This window comes from Centroberyx gerrardi, chromosome 4, assembly GCF_048128805.1.
Source record: "Centroberyx gerrardi isolate f3 chromosome 4, fCenGer3.hap1.cur.20231027, whole genome shotgun sequence".
Classification (NCBI taxonomy): Eukaryota; Metazoa; Chordata; class Actinopteri; order Beryciformes; family Berycidae; genus Centroberyx; species Centroberyx gerrardi.
In genome coordinates this window covers 9,757,557-9,780,084 of record NC_136000.1, presented here as the reverse complement: position 1 = coordinate 9,780,084, position 22,528 = coordinate 9,757,557, and the positions used below count along the sequence as shown (strand labels likewise).

The window sequence follows — 22,528 nt, the reverse complement described above, 5'->3', positions numbered from 1 at the left end:
AAAATGCTTTGGATCTGTCATTTCCCACACACACACCGCCCCAACATGCAATACTGACGTGTTTATTATGGTGCATCTTGTCTGTACATGTGATCTGTGGTTTTCTGTGTTACTGAATTGCTGTATGCAAGAAAGGTTCCTTCACTTGTGTGTGTTGTGTGATAATAAAAGCACTTTGAAAGCCACTGCAACAACAAGAGGGGGGCTTGGAGGAGATGACAGTATATATGACTAAAGTTTGACCTGTGAAACTGCTGAACCAATTTGTTAAGAAACTTCCGGTATGGTCAGACTTAGCAGTGAAATCAATGGGTGATCGATACAAACAGAGAGACAGAAACCTCCAAAATTAGCAGCGCTGTAGTCCTGTGGTCTCTCAGCCCACCGGACCTCACGAGATCAGGTTGCACTTGCCTCTCCAATTTCCTTCCTCCCCCTCTACGGTTACTTTTAGGCCCATGAAACCCAATACACATATACCATAAGAGGAAGTGCAGTTGACAGAAATACTACTGCTGAGCATCAGTGCAGTATCATCATCAAAATCTAGGGCTATACCTATTGGACGCAGTGTGGAGCCTCTTGTAAATACGCCCATGGGACATGAACGCTGCTCTGTTGATCATCAATACAGATGCTTAGAGAGGCAGTCCAGGCTCTGCATTCACAAGTTCACTGCCACCAGTTCCCACTGAGTATGCAGTTTCTGCATTGTGTGCACAGACTGTATGCAAACCCACCAATTATATTGACCTTTTTGATCCTTCTACTAGACAGACAGACAAACACACGCAAGCGCCGGCACACGCACACGTCATCTCCAAAATCTATTTCAATGCATTGCATCCATCAGGACATTGACCTTGACCAAGGGTCAGCATGCCATGTTGTATGTTTACACAGAGCGCACAAGTAAACAACATTCACCAGAATCTCAGACTTTGACCTCAGCATTCCAGTGTTCCAAACAAAGATAATCGTCACTGAAATGAAAATCTGATGTTGTGCTTTTAAGACAGATAATTGTGTTTATAGTGTTCACAGCTGTTGCATGTGCACGTGTTTCCTCTGTGACTGTCAGGCTCAAATCTGCAGGCACCTTATGGTTCAGGATATGCCACAGAAACAAAATAGTCAAAGAATGACTGAAGAGTTTTGAAGAGTTTCAATTTTTAACTGGAATGTTGTCAAATAAAGATGTTAAAGAAAAAACACCAGGAAGAACCAAAACGGTTTAACTGGTGTTGCTGTAAACGCAATGCAGGGTCTTTTCCAGAGCCTGTCTGGTGGTAACAGTTTTAGTACTGACACAGTTTGGACAGTTAATTGCAGTTGGCCAAACAACAAACTGCATCTGTTTTAACAAAAATGTATGTTTAAAATGATGTGTCAAAGTAAATGTAAGGTGGTTTGAGTCACTGAATGTGATGTTAATGCACCACAGGATGATGTTTGGTAGCACATGTGATAGTATTAATGACAATAACTTTTGTTTGACAGACAGCAACTATTTGAAGTCATTCAGAGGAGGCAGACTTCTCCAAAAAACAGACTTTCTTCCTCATCCCGTCTTGATCTTCCAAATCTCTCTGTGCAGAGAAGCCGATTGTCATTGCCCTCCAATGGGGCCTGCTGACCAAGGGGGTTTGCTGTACATCCCAACCTTGTACAAACACAGCTTGGAAATCACATGACCAGGCAGACAGAGCCAGAAGCCGACTGTTTTCCTCCCTGTTCACATATCTGCACCTAATGGGTGGGTGAGTGGGTTCAGCCAGTGCAATGCAATACGACCCCAGCACTGTGTGTCCTCCATACATATAGGTTACAGGACGCACCAATAGACAGATAGATCATGTTGATGTATCAGTTGTACATCTAAGTAGTCGTAGGGAAATATAGATGGGTGTAAGTGTTGAAATGGGTAAACGCATTGCATTTTGTAGAATATTATGACATACAACGTGTATGTATGTATGACAGCCTGGCCTTGACACCAGTTACTGACTTGCCCTGACTTGCAACTTAACATCCAAGTGAGGTGTTAGATTACTTATTTGTGTGTAATTATGTGTGTGTGTGTGTGTATGCGTGTGTGTGTGCATGCGTGTGTTCATTCTTTCCTGGCACCTGCACAACTGTGGTGTTAAATAGCGTATGTTTGTAAGTAACAAGGTCTGCGTGTGTGTGTGTGTGTGTGTGTGTGTGTGTGTGTGTGTGTGTGTGTGTGTTGCCGGGCTGGAAGCAGTGCCCGGACCTGTCCTGCCCTGCGGCACTCACCGTTGTGGGACATGCCCACCGACAGGCACTTCTGGAAGCGGCAGTATTGGCACTTGTTGCGGTTCTTCTTTTGGATCTTGCAGCGGCGCTCACACTTGTCATACTCCAGCTTCAGACGGATGGTCCTCCGAAAAAACCCCTGGAGGAGCGAGGAGACAGGACAGAAAAAAAACACTGTTGAAATCCCAAACATTGCATAGTGCTCACAAACATGCTGCAGCAAAACCTCAAACTTTTATCACTGTTTGTTGATATTTTGACAGTGCTGGGCTAAGAATCATTTTCATACAATAACCTTTGAACGCCAGAGACCGTGAAACTGATAAAACTTGAAATGTCACAGAATCTAGTGAGTTGTCCTCAAACAACCTCAGTCAGCAACATGCAACCAATCAAAGCATCCAAAAATTAAGAAAGAAGCCACTACCAACGCAGTTATTTACTCCCATCTGAAGGGCGCGTGATACTATCAGCTTAGATATACATGGTTATCATTTCACCATCAATTTTACTGAGCTTGCACAACCCTCACAAAGCAAAATCTGACTTTGGGGACGAATGGATGGATCAAGTGGTGTGTTTGCGGTTGGCTGGAGGGTAGAAATTGACTGGGGAGTTGCTTAATAACACATTTAGCCATTCTTAATAACAAATTCGTATTATTCTCCAAAAAATTGCATCAAGTGTGCCAAAATACATACTCAGAGACACACGCACACACACACAACACGTGAAAGACACACATGCTCATATGATATACGATACAGAGGATTGCACAGACGCATTACAACCATGCAAGCATGTGAGTTAAGTAACACTCCGTCACTGACTCTCACCCACTAACCCCTGCCCCACACATGCGCACGCACACACACACACACACACACACATACACACAAAGCAAGGGTGACATGAAGGCAGGGCAGAATCCCAGTTCAGGCCAAATGGACTTCATACCATGGCTTCTTGTGCCTGTAAAGGGTCGGAATATTGACATCACATGGGTCAGCCTTCTCCCCTCTCTGACCCATGACCAAACAACAGGAGGACAGGACGCACGTGAGGTGTGTGTGTGTGTGTTTGACGTAGTTGTACAGAAAACATCTACCGAAAACATCAGAACAGCTTTAAAGGATCATACCATTGCTTTTTTTATTTTTTATTTGTGCGTCTAGGTTGCCCCTCTCCTTTCCATTATCCCTAGTGGTGTCTGCACATTTTCAGCATAGTTGGAGATTTCAGGACTGGTTTTCCTGCCATTCATTTTCTTGCACAGACTTTCATATCAGTGTGTGCATTCAGAGACCTCCCATTGGACCAGAGAATATTTCAGGCTCTTTGATTGGATGAGCGAAGCCGGAGGGCGTGCTTGTCAAAATGTAAAACATAGGAAGTAGACGTCCTTTGTGATCGTGTTACGCTCAGCTTACTGTCAATCACCTGACACCCACAGGGAGAAATGGAAGTCTCCACCAGGAAATAATCCCTCAAAAACAAGCTGCCTTACAAACTGTGTTACCTCCATGTCTTCTTATTTGAGATGTCTCTGTTAGCCGGAACATCAGTTCATTTCAAGCTAGGTTTGACACTGTAAAGTTTGTATTTAAAAAAAGAAAGAAAAAGTATGTAAGTAAAATGTTAAAAAAAATCTAATTACATAGCATTTAGTGCAAAATGATTGGGAAAATGTAAACTAGATGTTGTAGACAGTAGTAAATGGGCTGTAACTCTAAATGACAACGGCATTCTTCTTTAAGCACCAAGACTAAGGAATGTAATCGGTGCAGACACATTTTGACTTGCAGAGTTGCAGAGATGACGTGGCCTCACACACCATGCAAGACATACTATGGACAGTGAACAGTGAACTATACATTGCATCCTACATCTATGCATTCAATAATCTGTATGTTTGTTCGAGCAGGGTGGCATACACTATGGTTGTGGCTAGGAAGTGTGGCAACGGATCAATAAGTGACGCGATCACACTACCGCATCTGTGTGATCTCGTGCGCGTGTGTGTGAATGTGATGTGAATGTGACGGTGTTTGCATGTGCGAGCTTCACCATTGCCCTTTGGCATGTCATAGGTCATTTCTCCGATAGACACACCGGGGCCTCTTAATGGCTCCCTGCTATAGGTAGATGTTGAGCTGAACACATTTACCTTGACCTCTGTGATAACTTGGGATTTTACAGCCCTATGAGTTGGCTCAGCCTAGCCACACGTTGGCAACATAACTGGGACTCTGCCCCGACGACAGATATGGCCGACCAAGGCCTCCGTTCAATTGAGATAGTTATGTATTGATGCATGGGCACACACACACACATCCACAAATGCACAAAAACAGACACACAGTCGTACATACAGTACACTTCCAGACTGGCTGTACTAAAAGTGTGCAAGTATAAATGCACGCATAAATGCACAGACACCCATGCACACACACACACACACTTCAGTGAACTGCAGCTGTGACTGATGTAACAGTGCGGCGACATGATATACCCCATACCGTCTTGGCCGGTACACATAGTTGAACCCAGAGTGCAGCAGATTTAACTTCTACAATATCTACCCACAGGAGGCGTTGAGAAGTCGTTTATCTTCCCTTCAGTTTGAGGTGATTCACTGACTGACTGAACACAAAGAATACAAAATACTAACACACCCACAAAGGGCAGAGTCTAATACACACACACACACACACAAAGGCTCACACATGCACGCGCACACACACACACAGCTCAAGATATCTTCGTCCTCGGGTGCCCCTTTAAAAACACAGCCTTGGGTTGTTCTTCAACATGACTGGTAAACAATTAACTGGGAAAAGATTGTGTGGCCATGTGTGAAGGCTGAGTCTGTTTCTGATGCTTCTCAGAGTCGTCAGAAGTCACAAGACGCGCCGCTGCCTCTGGATTTATGGCCTGGCGTGGCCTAGTTTCTGCCGCGTTATAATCCCTACAAATATTATTAATTGATTTGATTGTTTAACCTGTAGTCAGGGGGCTGTCTTGTCTGTGCATGTACCTGTGCGAGTCTGTGAGAAGGCGATTGACGGATATTGATTGAGTGAGAGCAGGCGCTAGAGACTGCGAGAAACAGTCAACACAGAGTGAGACGGCGAGAGACATCAACTGAGGCAGAGGTGTCAGTCCCATACTCCCCACAACATCCAACATGGCTTTCAACAGCTGCATGTCCTTCAGCAAGACACTGAATCCCTGCTCAGTCACTGTCGCTCTGGATAGCGGTATCAGCTTAACGCCCAACATGTAAAATGCAAAAGGAAGAGAGAACCGTCTCGTTTAAGCATATAATTTGCGTGTGATCCCCGTCTCACCTTGCAGCCCTCGCAGGCGTGGACTCCGTAGTGGTAGCCCGAGGCGCGGTCAGCACACACTCGACACTCCAGATTGAGGGATGAGCTGGAAGATGAGAACTCCTCCTGGCCCGCTGCCACTCCGTAAACACCCGACGACGGGCTGGACGCTGGGGTCAGGGCATCTAGAGAACACGAGCGCAAGGGTTAATAAACATGTCATTACACTATTACCTCACCGACACCGAGCACATGTTAAAGCAATTACCTTTACTACACCGCCAACCAATTAAGAAGATGACTTATTTGAACCTTCATCCACGGCTGAGCATTTTGCTGAGCCACAGTTTCTACCGTTGGACACTGAGCAGCTCACATTCGGTACAGTACATTCAATTAGACGAGACATTAGGAGAATATCCGGATATAATATTCAATTGTTCTCAGCTGTTTCCGAAAAAACATCTCGTCAACACCGATAAAAATATGAGTGATTGATTGATAAACTATAAATATCTCTGTATTATGAAGACTCATACCCGTCTGGCAGATAACAAGTGGAACTTAAGCACCGTTTGACCTCTTTGGCCTGACAGACAGGGTCAGATGTAGAAGTAATTTCTGTTCCATCACAACAACTATTAGCGTGCCCTCCGTGGTGTACTGCACATCACATGCACAACAGCACTGGAATAAGATTTGCCACAGGGTTGCCAACAGTTTCCGAATTCAACCTTGCGAATGGAACATGCTGGTTTCACTTGCTTGGTACAAACATAGCAAAGATGAAATGGTGGCACTAAGTCAAGCCACATGAGTTGGGTGAGAGACGCCAAAACGGGGATAAGCATTTGGCAGTGGACTTGTAGCTGTGTTCTTGCACGTGCTTCGACTGAGCGTGGCCAGGAAAAGCATGACAATACATCATAGTATCTGTTTCTTCTGCTCTGTCTCTCACTCTTAGCGCTCCATAAATGCTCATAAACGAGGAGAAGTCCTAAACACGCTCTCAATGAGTTTTCCATGACATCATCACCAGTTTCCATGATGCCTTCTCTCAACCTTCCCTTCTCTTTATTCCTGTCCTCCTTCTCTCTATTCACACCCTCTATTCTTTCATTACCTTGCCGAACCATTCACAGCTTCCACGCTTGTTGCAAAACTTGGTAGTAACATACATTTCCGAGACATCCATGTGGCTTCTATTCAGAAGCAAACACAGAAGCAAAGTGGATGTTTCCTGAGAGGTGGTGCTTGGTGGCTAAGGAATGTGTGGATTCCTCTTTGGATGTGGGGCGAGGAGAAGGGATAGAGGGAGAGACAGAGGTGGGAAGAGGGAGGAGAGAGAACGAGGGGTAGATAAGGGGAGATAGAAAAAGAGAGAAAGAGGAAAGAGGAGGAAAGACAGAAAGAGGGAAAGAGATAGGAACAGAGGGAAAGACTGAAAAGGGGTCAAACGGGCACACAAAAACAGCGAGACAGAGTCAGAGAGAGGAAGAGAGAGAGACAGACAGGGTCATGCAGACAGAGAAAGGGAACGAGACTGGGAGGACTATTGCCCAAAGGCATGAATAAGTGGGTCAGCCAGACAATCTGGGGGAAAAAAGGGCAGTCAGAGGCTGTGCCATGAGCAGCCTTGTTGCTGTTGGCTGTAGGTTGAGGCCAGAGGTTAAACAAGCCAGGGTGTTTGTCCTCTCTGAACACTCAGTCGGAGCAAATTAGGGATTATAGGGATGAGGGAGGGAACCCCCGCTCCGACAACAACAACAACAGCATGGAGATTACACAGAGCTGCTGGGGACACTTTGAATTGACAATGTGGGAGCAATCCCTCATTCACAAATTCAAAATCTCATCATTCTGACCATAACATTAGCAACACACCAACTGTAGGAATGGGACAATATATCCAAAAACAATGTATCAATGGATACAAAAATGTGACAATTCGGGGGCAGAAAAACGAATCGCGACATTAGCTACATTTTATTCTGCTGTAGTAATCACAAATGAGACGGCTTGCCCATAACAATTTCACAAGCTCTCCATCGAAATTATATTATTTGTACTTTGTAATGACATTTTTGAATTGTTGTTTACATTCTAGCAAGACAATGCCATTGCTAGAAAGATTTGTGGTTCAGAAATAAACATAATTCTGCACAGTCAGACTTTTTATTTATTACATCGTATCGTGGTTGTATCGAATCGTGAACCCGATATCGCGAATCGAATTGTGTCGTGAGATAAGCATATCGTCCCATCCATAGCCAACTGCATTTCAGTCAAAATGCGACCTTCGTCTCCTCACCTAGGACAGTGGAACCTTCGGAGCCGGAGCCGTTGCTGGAGGACTGGTATTCGGGGACGTCGAAGGAGCTGAGGGCGTCGTCGTCAATGGACTGGGAGATGTCCTGGAGCTCCTCCATGCCGCCCATGAAGTCGTCATCGGCGCACAGGGGGCTGCCCAGCACCGAGTCCTCCAGGGGCGAAGGAGGGTGGTAGCGGCTCTCCATGTCGACCATCGCGGTGGAGGAGCGGGCCGCCGGCACTCTCACTCATCAGACTGGGGAGAGAGAAAGGGAAAGAGAGAAAGAAAGAGAGAAAGAGAAGATGAGACTTAATTTGTAAGGTCACCTCTGTTTGAATTCCCTAAACAACCTAGCACATTTCATTGTGATTCTGCCTCTTTGGGTGACAACAAGCGTAAAATTAATGACACCATTTTCAATGTCAACGCCACTCAGTAATATTGCATTATATTTCATCACATGGCATTCAACATAGCATAGGGGGGGTGCACTTGGGGTTAATTGAGCTAATAGGCAGCGCTGATGCAACGTGAGGCCATCCACTCCAGCAGATGATGCATGTTGCTATAGTGGGTCAGCGGGCAACGAAGGACACAGAGTATCTTATGACACAACACAGGCCCGACCATTCCTCTGAACTGCAGACACAGTAACCTTATCCTTATCCTTATGAACCTCACTGAGAGAGGGAGAGGGAGAGGGGGAGGGAGAGAGAGAGAGAGAGAGAGAGAGGGAGAGGGAGAGGGAGAGGGAGAGAGAGAGAGAGAGAGGGAGAGGGAGAGAGAGAGAGAGAGAGAGAGAGAGAGGGAGAGAGGGAGAGGGAGAGAGAGAGAGAGATGGGGGGTGGGGGGCAGTGGAGACATGAATGTAGGTCACTGGGTTGTCCTAGGCTGTACTAGGACAGGTGGGTTGGGTGGGTTGCCGGACTAGGAAGACTTGAAGATTTTGCTGAATTGCACATTGGCCCCAGTAAGGATTGGGTTGAGGTACAGAGCTAGGCTAGAAAGTACGCTTACGCTAAGAAGTGGGCTTGGCTTAGGTTTGATTGACCTTGTATCACCTTCTGGGGCAGATCTGCATATTCCAACCCCATACATCCACATGTAAACTAGGTCAATCTACAGTAAGCCCCTTTCATCAGGCGCTGCTAAGAACGTCAGATGGGGAGTGGGGTGAGGGGTTGGAAGTTGATTCGGGGGCGGCTATACAGCTATAAGATGACAGCTGTTGGTTATACACTGCCATGCCGCACCTTTACAAATGACTGCCTTAGGAGTGGAGGTTTAACCTTAACTTGCCCCTCACTGTTTGATGTACTGCTAAGTTAGAGAGAGAGAGTGACTGCATGCTCAAAAACCTTATGTCCTCAATGCACCCTGTGTTCCCATATGAAAGTTCTAATGATAGAAATTAATGGTATTTCACTGAGGCATCTAGCTTGTGCAACCTAGGAGAATTATCATTATGTTCGTATCGAGTGATACACTTGGCACTGGAAGTGGGGAGAAAAATAAAATTGATTAATGTGAGAATTGCGATTCTCCCTTTTGTGATTATGCCTTTTGTGATTCTGCCTGACTTTCATAACCCATTTTTTCTGAGGTTTTATATATGTAACTTTATACTGTTTAACATTAGATGTAGCAGAAGTTTAAATGAGTTTAGATCCATTATTCTATGTTCGCTGCTCAGCTGGAGCTGTCTTTGTAGCGCATGGCAGAGGTGGAAAAATCTACGATTAGCTCCTCCTGCATTAAAAGTAAACTACGCATTTCGGTTTTTCCTAAGACTCAAGGAAAGAGGGAATTTAATAAGTCACATGATATGGAAGCTCTGCCGCATCAAGGTCAAGTTGGAAATACTTCTAACTCTCTCTTTACCTATGTGGGTGAGAACTAAATGCAAAAATCTGTCAATTTAATGGTGCCTTGCTTATTGGCAAATGTAAATGCCTTGTAGAATATGAAGACCTTTTCTGAAACAGTATGAGCCATCTGTATATTCAGCATGTTAAGATTATGTATAATCAAAAGTTGTATTTTTATGAGGTTTAAGGTTTATTATGAAGAAAAGTAGTGGAAAAATTTAAATCACAATGCACTGTACTCATAATCGCGAGGAATCGTAGCCCTGAGAATCAGAACTGAACCGAATCGTAAAGACCCTGAAGATTCCCACCCATAAAAAGCACTACAGTGAATGAAAAGAGTGCTGGCATGTCAGCGGGCTGCTCTGCTGAGCTACTCGCTCTACAATATACTTGGGATTGTGAATGGAGGAAGTGTTAGCCCTGGAAGGATAAAGCGAGCCTCATTAGCATTCAGCCTCTAGCTCCTGACCCTCAGGTCTTCATTTAGAAGACATCCTGTTTCATACACTCACTTCACTCAGCACTGTCTCATTAGAATACTGCTACAAGGAAAAATAAAGCAGCTACTTGGCTAGAGCTAGACAAACATCTACGCTGTCTATTTGGATAACAGTCAATTCACTTGGGCGCGTTGTAAGTAGTGGTAAGATGAGATTAATTTGTATATAAAATATGCTTGCATACCATTCAGCAACTTTTTTTTCTGGGTCAGGAAAAACTTCTGGGCCTATACATAGCTGTTGACATAGTCCAGATATAGATAGATACAGTATGTCCACAAGCACACTGTCGATGACTGACCATGGTGAAGCATTGTGTCAACAGACATGCAGGGCACGCATGACTTTCTATTTAAATAACATACATTGCCACAAGTCCCTTACTGACCGCATGACCCCCTACCAGCAGCAATGAACTGCTGGCCCAAGCTAACTTTGTGTTGTCACCAACAAACAGCATGGAGAGTATGTAAACACACAGAGCCGCTTAACTACAGATTTAGGTCTAGGGGAGTGAGACAGAAAAAGAAAGAGAGAGATGGGGGCTGGAGTGGAATGTCACTTAGGCTACGTTATCAGCAGTGTGAGAGAGAGAGAGAGAGACAGAGAGAGAGAGACAGCGAGAGACAGAGAGAGAGAGAGAGAGAAAATAGCGGTTCCTACGGTAACAGCAAGGCTTTGTCCCATAGGTCAAGACCTCTCTTGTGCTCGCTCAGCCAAGCCTGCTGAGGAGGGCACTGCACACACTGAGCTGAGGACGAGCAAGGTCATACGTGTTTGTGTGCATTAGGGTTAGGGTCCGAAGGGTGGGGGAGGGGAGGGCTGCCTGTCACCCCCTCCACACCCCCCCCCCGGGAAACTGACAAAGGCCCGCTACCCAAGAGCCACTGGGGTCGCCATGACGATGCCATGGCAATGCCGACACACAGATCACGTTTTGAAATCGGTGGCGGTGGGCGGGCAGGCAGGTCGTTTGAAATCCACAACAACCTGCTACCACTGGAATTCAGCGTCTCGTTAGATCAATTAGTCCCATTACGGTTAGCTCCAAAAATAGGTTAAATGTGTATTACCTCGTCTGTGCCAGTGATCACAGAGGCGAGGTGTGTGAATGGAGCATAAATAATCCATACAGTCTGATGGATCTCTACACAGCGGCTTAGCACGGCCACCCAACCCCCCAACCATGCTCACCCATTCCACTGAAGAGCCACATTAGACAGGCAGCCCATAAAGCAGCTATAGTGAGCTAAGGCTGGGGCTGAGCTATGGCAAGCTGATAAACATGTTCCAAACATGACCCAGGCATGTAGACAGGCTCCTACTCTCCCCACGGGAAAGGATAACATATCAGCCTAAAGCTAGTTTACACAGCCGTCTCAGATGTTCAGGGAATAATCATCTATAAATCACTGGCACTGTTAAGCTGATAGCCTCTATGGTCTCGCTAGCGATGTTTATCACACTTGGAGTAGTATACTTAAATGGGATCATGGTATCCGATCTGCTGACATCTCTACACCCACATAGATGGACATCTGGCTATAGCTGAGTATAATCACTATGCCTCCATGACTATTATCTGTGTCTCTGAGGCATCCAATAGAACTCCATGCTTCCCAAACCCCTGAAGGAGGAAGACAACAAACACCAAAGTGTGTGACGGCAAGAACATGCAGTTAGATAAAGCTGGCAGCGGACCAAGAAGACAGAGGTGTGTATGGGCTTGTCTAGCCAAGGCGTGGAAAAAAACACAAACATTACTGAACACATAGTAGCACGTTGCCCGGCACAGGAGAACATACCTTCTTGGCAAGAAAAAACAGAGATAAATTGTACTATTTGTCTAGTCTGTTTCATTATGAAATCAATATTGAAGCAATCAAGAAACTGGGTTACTTGAAAGATCAGGCTTGCAGAGTTTAGTTCATAGCATGTGAAAAACAGAGATTAACTAAGTAAACAAGACACTAACCCCGTACCTTTCTGATCCAAAAACTTGAAGTCTTCCATGCGACCTTGGTCTCTGACTACATGACATCCAGCCTTTTCAATGAGCTTGTATGATTATACAGTCTGTGTCTGTGAGTGGACCACAGGTTAATGTTTAATCCTCCCATCCTGTGGTCTGAGTGCTGACAGGCCTGTAAGAAGAGGGGCCTTGGGGGGCCTGACACTGGTCTTAGATCAGGAATATGGCCTGATGGGGCTTTACGTCAGCTCAGCCTGTCCATTTGTTTGAAGAGTTACGTTTATGAGTCCAGCTTAGGGCTTGGACCGTGCCCGCAGAGCAAACACCTGAGTGGTCCTTATCACCGTGTGCTGATACGCTGGCCGGCGCCTTCTCAGCGCTAGGCAGAGCGACCAAAGTACAGGTTAGTGGGTGAGGTGATTGACACTGGGCTTTAGCTGTAGTTTATGGTAGATGATCCACGTGATAGCTAATGGTTCAAACATTCTATTATCAGGTCATTTACCTTGCCGTTTCATGGTCAAGGACATTATAATGTACAGTGCACACCAAAGTTTGGCCGTTATTTTTAGAATTAAAGTTTGGGTGATATATTTACTGACATGCAGCAAGTCCCTCAACACCAATGTAGGTCAAGCCAGTTGACGTCTGGAAAGGTTTCGGAGGTGAACTGTCCCCCTTAATCTCAGCATCATGTCTCTATTATCTGAAAGGAGAAATGCAACTTTTTCAGAACCTCTGATAGGCAACAGTGCCCAGGCAACTCTGATAGACAACAGCGACAAAGAGTTGCCCCATTACTGTGTCTTTGTTTATTTTCTTTTTTTTTTTGTTTTTGTTTTTGTTTTTTTTGTTTTTTTGGGGGGGGGGGGGGGGTGCATTTCAGCCTTTACTGCATTTGAGAGTTCACAGTGGAGAGAGACAGAAAATATTGGGAGAGAGAATGGGATGACATGCGACAAAGGTCATGGACAAAAGGTCAGGACGTCGCAGGTACATAGTATGTGCCTTAGACCACTAGGTCACCAGGACGCCCCCATTACTGTGTCTTTACTCACACAGGAAGAGCTTGTTCAGCAAACATTTAAATAGATTCTTGAATCACCCCGATTCACGCATTGAGTGTTTCTCATCTACATTGGTCAAAAAATTGCTTGGTCCTATTACCATCCTTATGTAAAACGGGATTAATAAAAGAAATGTAAGATACAAGTATCTGTGCTGAGTTAACTAAGCCACTGGGACACCCCCATCTCCCATAGGAGACACTTTACTCAGTGCATCTCAAAAATCAATCTACTGGATGTATCTACTCCACTTACTGAGGTAAATTGCTTTCCCAACTATTCTATTTCCAAATTGGCAGGACTTGTGATTTTTTTTTTTATAAGATTGTGTCATTGCATCACTTAGTGAGTATTAAGGGTCAGGTTTGTGGAGAGGACAAGTGTTACACAAGATGTGTCGCTGCTTTGCCGACAGATTCAACACCCACTGCTGCATTGAGTTGAGAAATAAAACATTAAGCCTTAAGTTACACAAACCCCAGTGGACTTTGACTTGTGAACTGACAGCAAGTTCAGTGTCAAAATAACAATGGCACATCCACACGTTTGAGAGGATAGAGCTCATTCAGTTTGATCATAAAACACTGCCGAGGGTGCAGTGTGACTGTGACAGTGTATCATGTTACCCTAAGGTCTACGGTGACTTGACCCTTCACATTGACTATTTTTAGCACACTATTACATGGTGAAAAAGAGTGTGTGCAATTGTGTGTGTGTGTGTGTGTGTGTATGTGGTGGGATCAAAACAAGCACATCAAAATTTATGGCGGAAATTTTACATATTAACAGAAACTCTCTTAAGTGGAGCCAAGCGTGTTGAACTGGTGGTAATGTTCAAGGCAAACATTACCTGAGGCCTTATGTTTTCAGTTCTGTGGAAAACAGATGGCAAGACTGAATAACTGTTTAAAGACAGATTTCAGACACATATAGATGGGTGTGTGACTGCATGCAAAGGTGCCCAAATGTTTTCATGACACTGGATGTTTCCTCTCGTCTTAGTGTAAATGTGGGTTCAGTTTGAGTGAGGTAAAGGCTTCTAAATACTTTATAGACATTTCTAATGTATATCCTAGCTGTCATAACTCTCACTAGTTTTGGTTCTAATGAGGTTGCAGGAGATGTGGCATCTTTGGTTGTTTGCAAAGATGATACATTAAGCACTACAAGCCACTTTAAGCCACGAAACAATAGTGTTCACAATACATAAATACTTAATCAAATTAATTTTTAATGATAATTATGTTGTATGACTACTATAGGCATAGATGAATTGATTAATGGAGCATCTTATGTGATTAAAAGCATATGGTTAAAATGATTTCATAGGGCCCCTCAGTGTCTGGCTCAGAGGACCGGGACAAAGGGAGGGAAGGGAAAGGGTTTTGATCATCTCATTGTGATATACTAGTGGTTACAAATAATAATATAGCCTATTTTTCTGCTATGAGTGGAGCCATATATTTTCTGTCAGTGACAGTGGGGGAATATGGAGAGGTTACACAGCTGCTGTGTAACCTTGACCTGCTACAACACAGCAGCAGGACACGGGCCCCGCATGAATCTCAGATGATAACTCTTAGCTGGCTATCCCAGTGTGCCAGACATGTTTACAGCTGAACCAATGGCACGCTCCGTCTCTGCTTCCCTCCGGCTCTTGCTGTTCCCAGTTGCTCAGAGCGCCAATTGCTAACAACAGTATCCTTAAGCTACACCTCCATTCTGTGCCAAACACTGGCTCCTGGCTGCCACATTGTGCTTATTTCCAAATCAGTCAGGAGGATCAAATGCAGACTACCATTACAAAACTTCTCTGCACTGCATCCAAACTGTAAATTTCAGAATGGGGAAACAGCAGCAATCTTTTCCAGCTGGTTTAGTCACTTGACAGATGTAGGGCTAGGGTAACAAGAATGCAATCTCCCTACTGCAGTCACAAACGTGGCAGTTGCATATACTAAACAGGGCCAACAACAGCATAAAGCGCCTGTATGAGTCACCTTAACTTTGACTTTTTATGATCTAGTTTAGCACCATCCTCAGTTCATAAATGTTCATCAGCTTTCACTGACTTCACCCATTACGTACTCATATGCTGATGTAACTGTACTCTCTGTATGGTAGAGCTACACAATATTGTAAAAAAATGAAATTATATTACTTTTTTTGCCATATATTTCAATTGCGATATGAACTGTGATACATGTGAACATAGTTCTCTCTCCATTGCCTTTTTACAGTGCTTAAAAATAATTGTAAAAATTGTGATGCTAATGCTTGGAATCAATTTGAATAAAATACTGTAAAAGATCGACAAGTTGGATTTGTTTGTCAGGTATTCTACACATCCAGAACCTTGTTTGGGAAGTGGTCTGAAACGACAAGGCAAAAACTACCACGATTTGGAAATGACAGTAATACTGCAGATTTGACTTTAGCTATTAATTGTGCAGCTTTACTGTATGCTACTGTAAGCTGTGATCAGCACAAATGCACATACCCTGTCTACTGCCAAAGAGAAGGGTATGTCCAAGTGAGTCTGTACCGCTCCATCAGCTGCTCTGCCCCTTGAGGCTCTGCCAAGCTACAATGCCCCTCATTCCCTTGGACTGGCTGACCACCTTGTGAACATCACTGCCAGGAGTTTGATAACATTTTACACTGTTGATTGAGGAGAATGGTACATGTGCTGTAACATTGCAGAGGAGGATTTAAACTCTTAGTATTATGCCAATTGTGCAGGGATGGTGCTGAGGGAATGCTTGTCATTGAACATACTATAGTTAGCCATCAGAAAGGGCAGCCTCCAATCCTCTCCTATGTAAGCTTGTAACACGTATAAATGCATTCAATATTGAACGATACCCTATGATTTTTTTCAAAGCGATTTTCTGCTTTACTGGAAAACAAGTGGCAGGCAAGACAAATGACAGTGAATACATGGCATGAGTCTTACTCCACTAGAGCGCCTCCGCCTCATGTTTTTGCTAGTTCATCACTTTCCTCCGACTAATGGGCAAAACAATAGCAAGCATACAACAATCAGCTTTATTTCCGTTATAGGATTAAGGCGAATGGCATGTGGAAAAAAAAACAAACATGAAAAATAAATTTTGATGTCGCAGAGATAATTCAAATCCCTAGGAAATGAAGATTCCTGAACTCAGTAATCACCTCAGTCTCCTTATTGGTTACGGTTTTGGTACAAGACCTTTCTCAAGGCATGTCATGAGAAAAAAATATCTTCAGAAATATACTTATACCAAAACGTCAACCAATTAAGAGACAGCAGAGTTGAATGGTGTGTGCAGGAATCTTCATTTATTTTAAGTCAACAAACACAAAGCTTACGACCCTTAAGAAAATTATTCTGTCTCAGACATTTTCTGAGGCAAAATTGCCAAAACTCAGACAAGAACGAGATGACGGTTGGGAGCATTTCTCTCTGCTCAGACAGCTGTGTGTCTCTTGTTACATTTTCCAGCATGACATTGGAGTCCTGAACTCCCCCTTTCTGGCTGCCAAATCAGCCTACGTGTTTGTGGGGAGGCATGCAGCGGACAGGCCTGGTGACAGAGCTGCACTGGTTTGCTACTGTAGTAGGCCCACTCAATGCAGCAAAAGACTAAAAGTTTGTTTGGCTTGCCGTACGTAAGCATGTGAGCCCCAACTGTCATCTGCAAAGGTTAAAAAAGATGTTTATATTCCATGGGCCAATCTGCTCATTTCATATTTACACACTCCTCCATCATAAGAGCTGTGCATAAGCTGCACAGCTGTTTGGATATTATGCTTATTTTGCTTTTCACGAAGAACTCACTGGCAGAAATAATATCCTTCATCCAAAACAATCTTTCACATGGCTTGATTGATAGCACGGTCATCTGTCATGTTATTAATCACTGTTATTGTCCATGCTAGCAAGAAAGACCCCTGTTACACTAAAACAGGCATAACTGGCTTGCAGGACACAGATGCTCCAATGTTGCTCATACCTGCATACATCAAATCTAGCCTCATTCCCACTACAAACTGGTGTTAATGTCAGAGGACAAGCACTGATAAGGTGTTCCTGTCTGAGCTGGTCAGTGAAGCTGTAGGAGAGTGGGCTTCCGCAGTAATGGAATTACACTGGCAGAGCAGATAAGACCGGGGATAGGTAAATGATGAGGATTTCTGTAGACCTCGGCTCACGTGGATGAGATCAGCCCCCACACTGACTGTCAACGTCAAGTTGACAAGGAAGAGACAGAGGCAGTAAATCTTCCAACAATGAGTCTGTCCCATTGACAGACAGGGAGGAGAGGCAGCAACAGAGATGTGACACTCATATAGGCCTACCGGAAAGACAAGGTTGAGAGACAAAGGGGTTGGGAGAGAGCGAGAGAGACATTCCTATCAAACACCAGTTAAATCCTCCTGTCAAATATCCAAGTCCCCTCTTGGTTCAAAGTACAAATTCAGCTTACATATGTGGCTCCCTCCCCGATCATTAGCACAGACAATCTCCTGTCCAGAGCTGCTTACTGTAAGTCTGGCTGGAAGGCCCAATCCTATCCAACCTACAAGGATTTTACCACAAGAAAGGCTCAAAGGGCCCAGACCTGGCTCAGGTGAAGGTCAAACCTGGGAGACAGAGGGAAGTTGGAAAATAAACAGATCACAGAAATGACTACAAACAACCATCCCAGCCTAGATGTCTAGGCTTGTGTAAAAAAAAAAAAGTCCTTAGTAAAAGATCCAGTCCCTATAGAAGCTGATTATTTTTGAGTCGCTCTCACTGGTCTCTCATTTGTACGCACAAGCTTGAGAAATACCAAAGGTGCCACTGGGGCTGTAGAGTCGATAACAAGGCAGTGGTATCATTGATCCTTGTCAGCTAGGGTCTGAAAGAGGTGGATGCATTTAAGTAATACATACTCCTTTGTATAAGGTCCAAGTGAGCCTTCTGGAATTAAATCCCTTAAGATTTAAGGATGATTTAAGATTTAAGGACGTCTTCATGCTGGCTTTAATGCAAAGTAAACAAACACTTAAGTGCCATGAACATGAGGTGTCATAGGCGTACTCTCCAAAGTATGCCCAGTGTTAACACTGGGCATACTTTCTACACTGTTCCAACTGCCACTGACAATGCAGGCACTAGGAAAATAGGTCAGTGGAACTTGGTTCTTGTTGCTAACGTACTGACAAAACATTTCTTCACAGACCCACAACAGAGACGGATGATAAACTCTGAAGAAAGTTCAGTTAGGATGAGAACCTGAAAGTCCTGTTTGAGGGGAGAGGAGAAAGCCCTGCCTCTCACTCTCTCCCTGTGTCTGGGTCTGTCTCTCCAGGCTGTGAACGCAACCAGAAGCTGATTACAGGTCTCGGGTTCCTGGAGACAAAACTGTCACAGTGCAGCACAGCTGGACAGAAACTAGCTCCACCAAGAACAACGGCAGGTCAAGTCTCCGATGGCACAGAAACAAGCAAACACAAACCCTGTCTGGAAAGGGGCAGAGTTCAGATAGTTGGTTTGTAAGGACATTTTACATGCATTGTGCATTAGAGAGATAAGGGTTGCCTAAATGTATTGTGTCCCTCTGATTACAATGGTGAAGTTCTACGTTGAATGAAGAGCGCTGATAAGGCTTGATACACTTTGAAAACAAAATGATGTCCTCTTGTTTCTTAGCGCAACATGTGAGGTATTATGCAGGGTGAATAAGTGAGAACCACTTCTCCCTGTCCCACTACAGTAGGGTGTCTAGGGTGGGTGAAATAATATTTGCAAATTATTCTCATTTTACATTTTAATCTGTGTGGAATTAAGCATATATGAGAATAAAATGAGTGCCAGCGTATCCGAACAATCACAAGAAAGGGCTTGAAAGTTACCTAAACATATTTTTCCAATAACTGGCAATGTATCCAACACTATATGAATCGCCCTGATGCGATAAACTCCACCCGCTTGGTACTCACCAGTAGGTTAAAACAAACAGTAATTTGCAAGTACTATTTGACTCTGGTCTAGTGTGTGCATTTTGATGTTGTCTCCTCCTCCTATTTAACCTATGAAGTGATTTATTCTTCAGTCCGAGGGGGGAAAAAATGAACTAACATCCAATGCTATGCTTTCACATGGCATTGCTCCATCATCACAAATAAAAGACCTGTCACTTTGGACTGCAGCAAACATAACAAGATCACTGATGGATTTTTAACCACGCTCACCACAATGATAAGGCACGGAAAATTAGTTCTGAGAGAGGACCTTTGATCCCAAGGTAAACTCCACGTCAATGTGGAGACTGGCTATAAGAGCTAGCAAATAGAGGGGGGAATTATGTAAAAGCCCAGTGCACAGAGGACTGAGCTGTATGTCTCAGGTTATTTGGTACTGGACTGCAGAACAGACCACCGTCTTCAGATCACCTTCAAAACTCTTACTCAGAGCACTAGAATGGCTTGAGGGGCAGTTAGAGACACAGTGTATATGTATAATATGTAACTGTTGGGTACATTTCCATATGCTGGTCAAGGGCTTGACTTGTAGACGGAAAATGCGCTTTTTGGAACTTTCCAAACTCATCTTAACTAAAAATACTGGTCTCTTCTAATCCAGTGTGTCCAAACATTATAAACGTAAACAAACCATCCACCGCCTCAGAATACATGTGAAATTCATACAGTCAGCCCTTGTGTCTTACACCCTGACAATTAAACCAAAAATAAATAAATAAATCACAATGTAAGCAAAGGGAGAGCTGGGAGGACAGTGTTTAAACAGGGGCGTACACCAGTAATTACAAATTGCCTTTAAGCGGGTTATGATCACACATCTTTGCCGCATAAGCCAGGCTGCATTCCTTCATTGCCTGGAGGAACAAGGACAGGTGCAGCAGGATTTGGGTCAAATTTCACTCTCAAAGAGGAAGAGTGTTATTAAGAAATGAGCACTTGAAGGTGGTCAATTTCCTAATGTGAAACTAACTGATCAGATGAGCTGTGGATAAGCTTCCCCAAGCACAGCGCCATATATATTCACACAATTCACTCACAGGAACCGGTGCAGTATGACAATGTGTTTCTGCTTACATGAATTAATCCCATGCAGTGATGTAGTGGTACATACAGAGCTAGGTAAACTCTGACATCCACTCTGATAATCATCAAGCAAACAACTTCCATTATGAATGAACAAACACCACTTACTATGCCGTAAGCTATGAATTTGCCTCAAAGGTTTATGTCAACCCAAAAATGACAAGCAAACTCTATTCCGCAAATAAAAAGGTGGATAGAACAAACATTTTAATCTACTGTATTCTGAATGTTGACACTTACATACAATGAGCGAGAGAGAGAGAGAGAGAGAGAGAGAGAGAGAGAGAGAGAGAGAGAGAGAGAGAGAAGCCAGCCTCAGGCTTACTTTAACAGTCACTCCACAGCACCTGCTTCTACATATGAACCATTCCTCCATCCATCACTTCAGCACCTCATTAGAGGTCAAGAGTCTGTATTGCAAAAGTAATTAACACCAATAATAAGCAATAATAAATAGCATTCATGATTCAGGCAATATTTTGAACCAGAAATTATGGGCTACATAGTATATCCCCAAGTCTATCCCAGATAGGAGGTAAGAGCCTTGATACACACTGGAAATGAAATGCAGACTCACCAGGCCATATGAGGCGAGAAACACCTCTAACCTAAACCACCAGAGCAGGACGTCCAGTGTGCACCTGACATGGTTAAGACAGTTTTACTGAAACAGCATGTGCTCAGTTGTTATACAGTGGTGACATTATGGCAACACTGCAGCCATGCATGAGTGAAAGCCTGAAGAAGAAACAAAACTAGTCAGCAATTCACAACTTCTTCATAACCACTAATGCTATAAGATCTGCATTAGAGTGCGGGGTATGAGCTAGCAAATAAATAGCCTTTGTGTTCAGCGCATGGCTCAATGATGAATAGCTTACATCACTGGGTGATGTTGCCTATCGATAAGCAAGCGCCACTTTAGCTGCGCAGGCGTGCAAACTGAAATCAGATTAGGCTTGCCCCATACAATAACAATGGCCCTATAATCCTGGAAGGATTTATTAATTTCCCCCCGATTCCCGATAAACGACCATGTGCAAGTCAGAGATATGAATTGGACATATTCTAAAGAAATAAAATACACTTGTGAGCACGCGCGCGTATATCGGCTGCAATCATTTCTGTGCACTATCAAAATGCCCATACAGATGCCATAGTCACTCAGCTGCTGGTGCAAAGCATAAGAGTGTGCATTCTCTGGATAAAAGGCCAAATCAAGACATCTACCTTACAATGGACAGCCCAGTCCAAAGCCGTCATATCGTCGGAAATCTCGGTGGGTTCAGAAGCTGTCAGTGCAGGATCGCGAGGAACGAGGAGGGAAAAAATAGTCCCCGACCCCAAACACGTCCTTGTTTGTCTCCCAACAGCGCTGCCGCTGTCAAAAATCCCCCACCACGTCCATACAAAGCAGAGCCGTGGAGCTCACACCCGCCGGATATGACCTCATGACTGACAGCTGGCGTAGAGACGGCACACACCCCCTGACACACCTATAGTTTCAGCGAATAGAAAGCGCGCAGTCCTTCCCCTGGAGAAGGACGCCCCCTAACCATGGGATGATAGCAGGAGGGAATGGAAAAAGACTCTTCTTCTCCTCAACTCACCCTAATAGGCTTTCCAGCTTTGCAGCCTGCTGTGTTGAAACAAATACACACCAGAGGAGACAGAGGCATAAAGTGCGATGAAAGAGAGTTTTAGTGTAGGATTGGATGGGACTGATAATCGGTTACAGTGTGGTAATCCGTTACAGAGCTGCCCCTTGAACCGAATGAATGAAGCTTGGCAAAATTTGCATATCCACAGAATTGAATTACATTATCCTCACATGACCCAGTGCATGTCCATCCAACTATTTCCCTCTCTCTCTCTCTCTCTCTCTCTCTCTCTCTCTCTCTCTCTCTCTCTCTCTCTCTCTCTCTCTCCCCTCTCTCTCTCACACTCACTCACTCTCTCTCTCTCACACACACAAACACACCTGCTGCTCATAAAGAACAGGACTGCTGCCAACCATCAATAGGATTTCTAATTCCAACGATATTTAACCAATATGCCTAGTCATGGTGAACTTTTGTAAACCAGAGGAGTGGATGAGGCTGA

General features: G+C 44.2%; 1 protein-coding gene across 1 annotated transcript in view; it reads right to left on the bottom strand.

The window, feature by feature from the left end:
* Positions 1-21,810, bottom strand: part of pparab (peroxisome proliferator-activated receptor alpha b) — a 29,251-nt gene extending 7,441 nt beyond the window's left edge. The window contains exons 1-4 of the mRNA XM_071922744.2: positions 21,656-21,810; positions 7,921-8,175; positions 5,631-5,794; positions 2,281-2,419 (exon numbers count right to left, since the gene is read on the bottom strand). Coding sequence (XP_071778845.1) covers positions 2,281-2,419; positions 5,631-5,794; positions 7,921-8,134 — 517 coding nt within the window. The 5' untranslated portion in view covers positions 8,135-8,175; positions 21,656-21,810. The remainder of the gene's footprint in view (positions 1-2,280; positions 2,420-5,630; positions 5,795-7,920; positions 8,176-21,655) is intronic.
* Between the last annotated feature and the right edge of the window lie 718 nt (positions 21,811-22,528).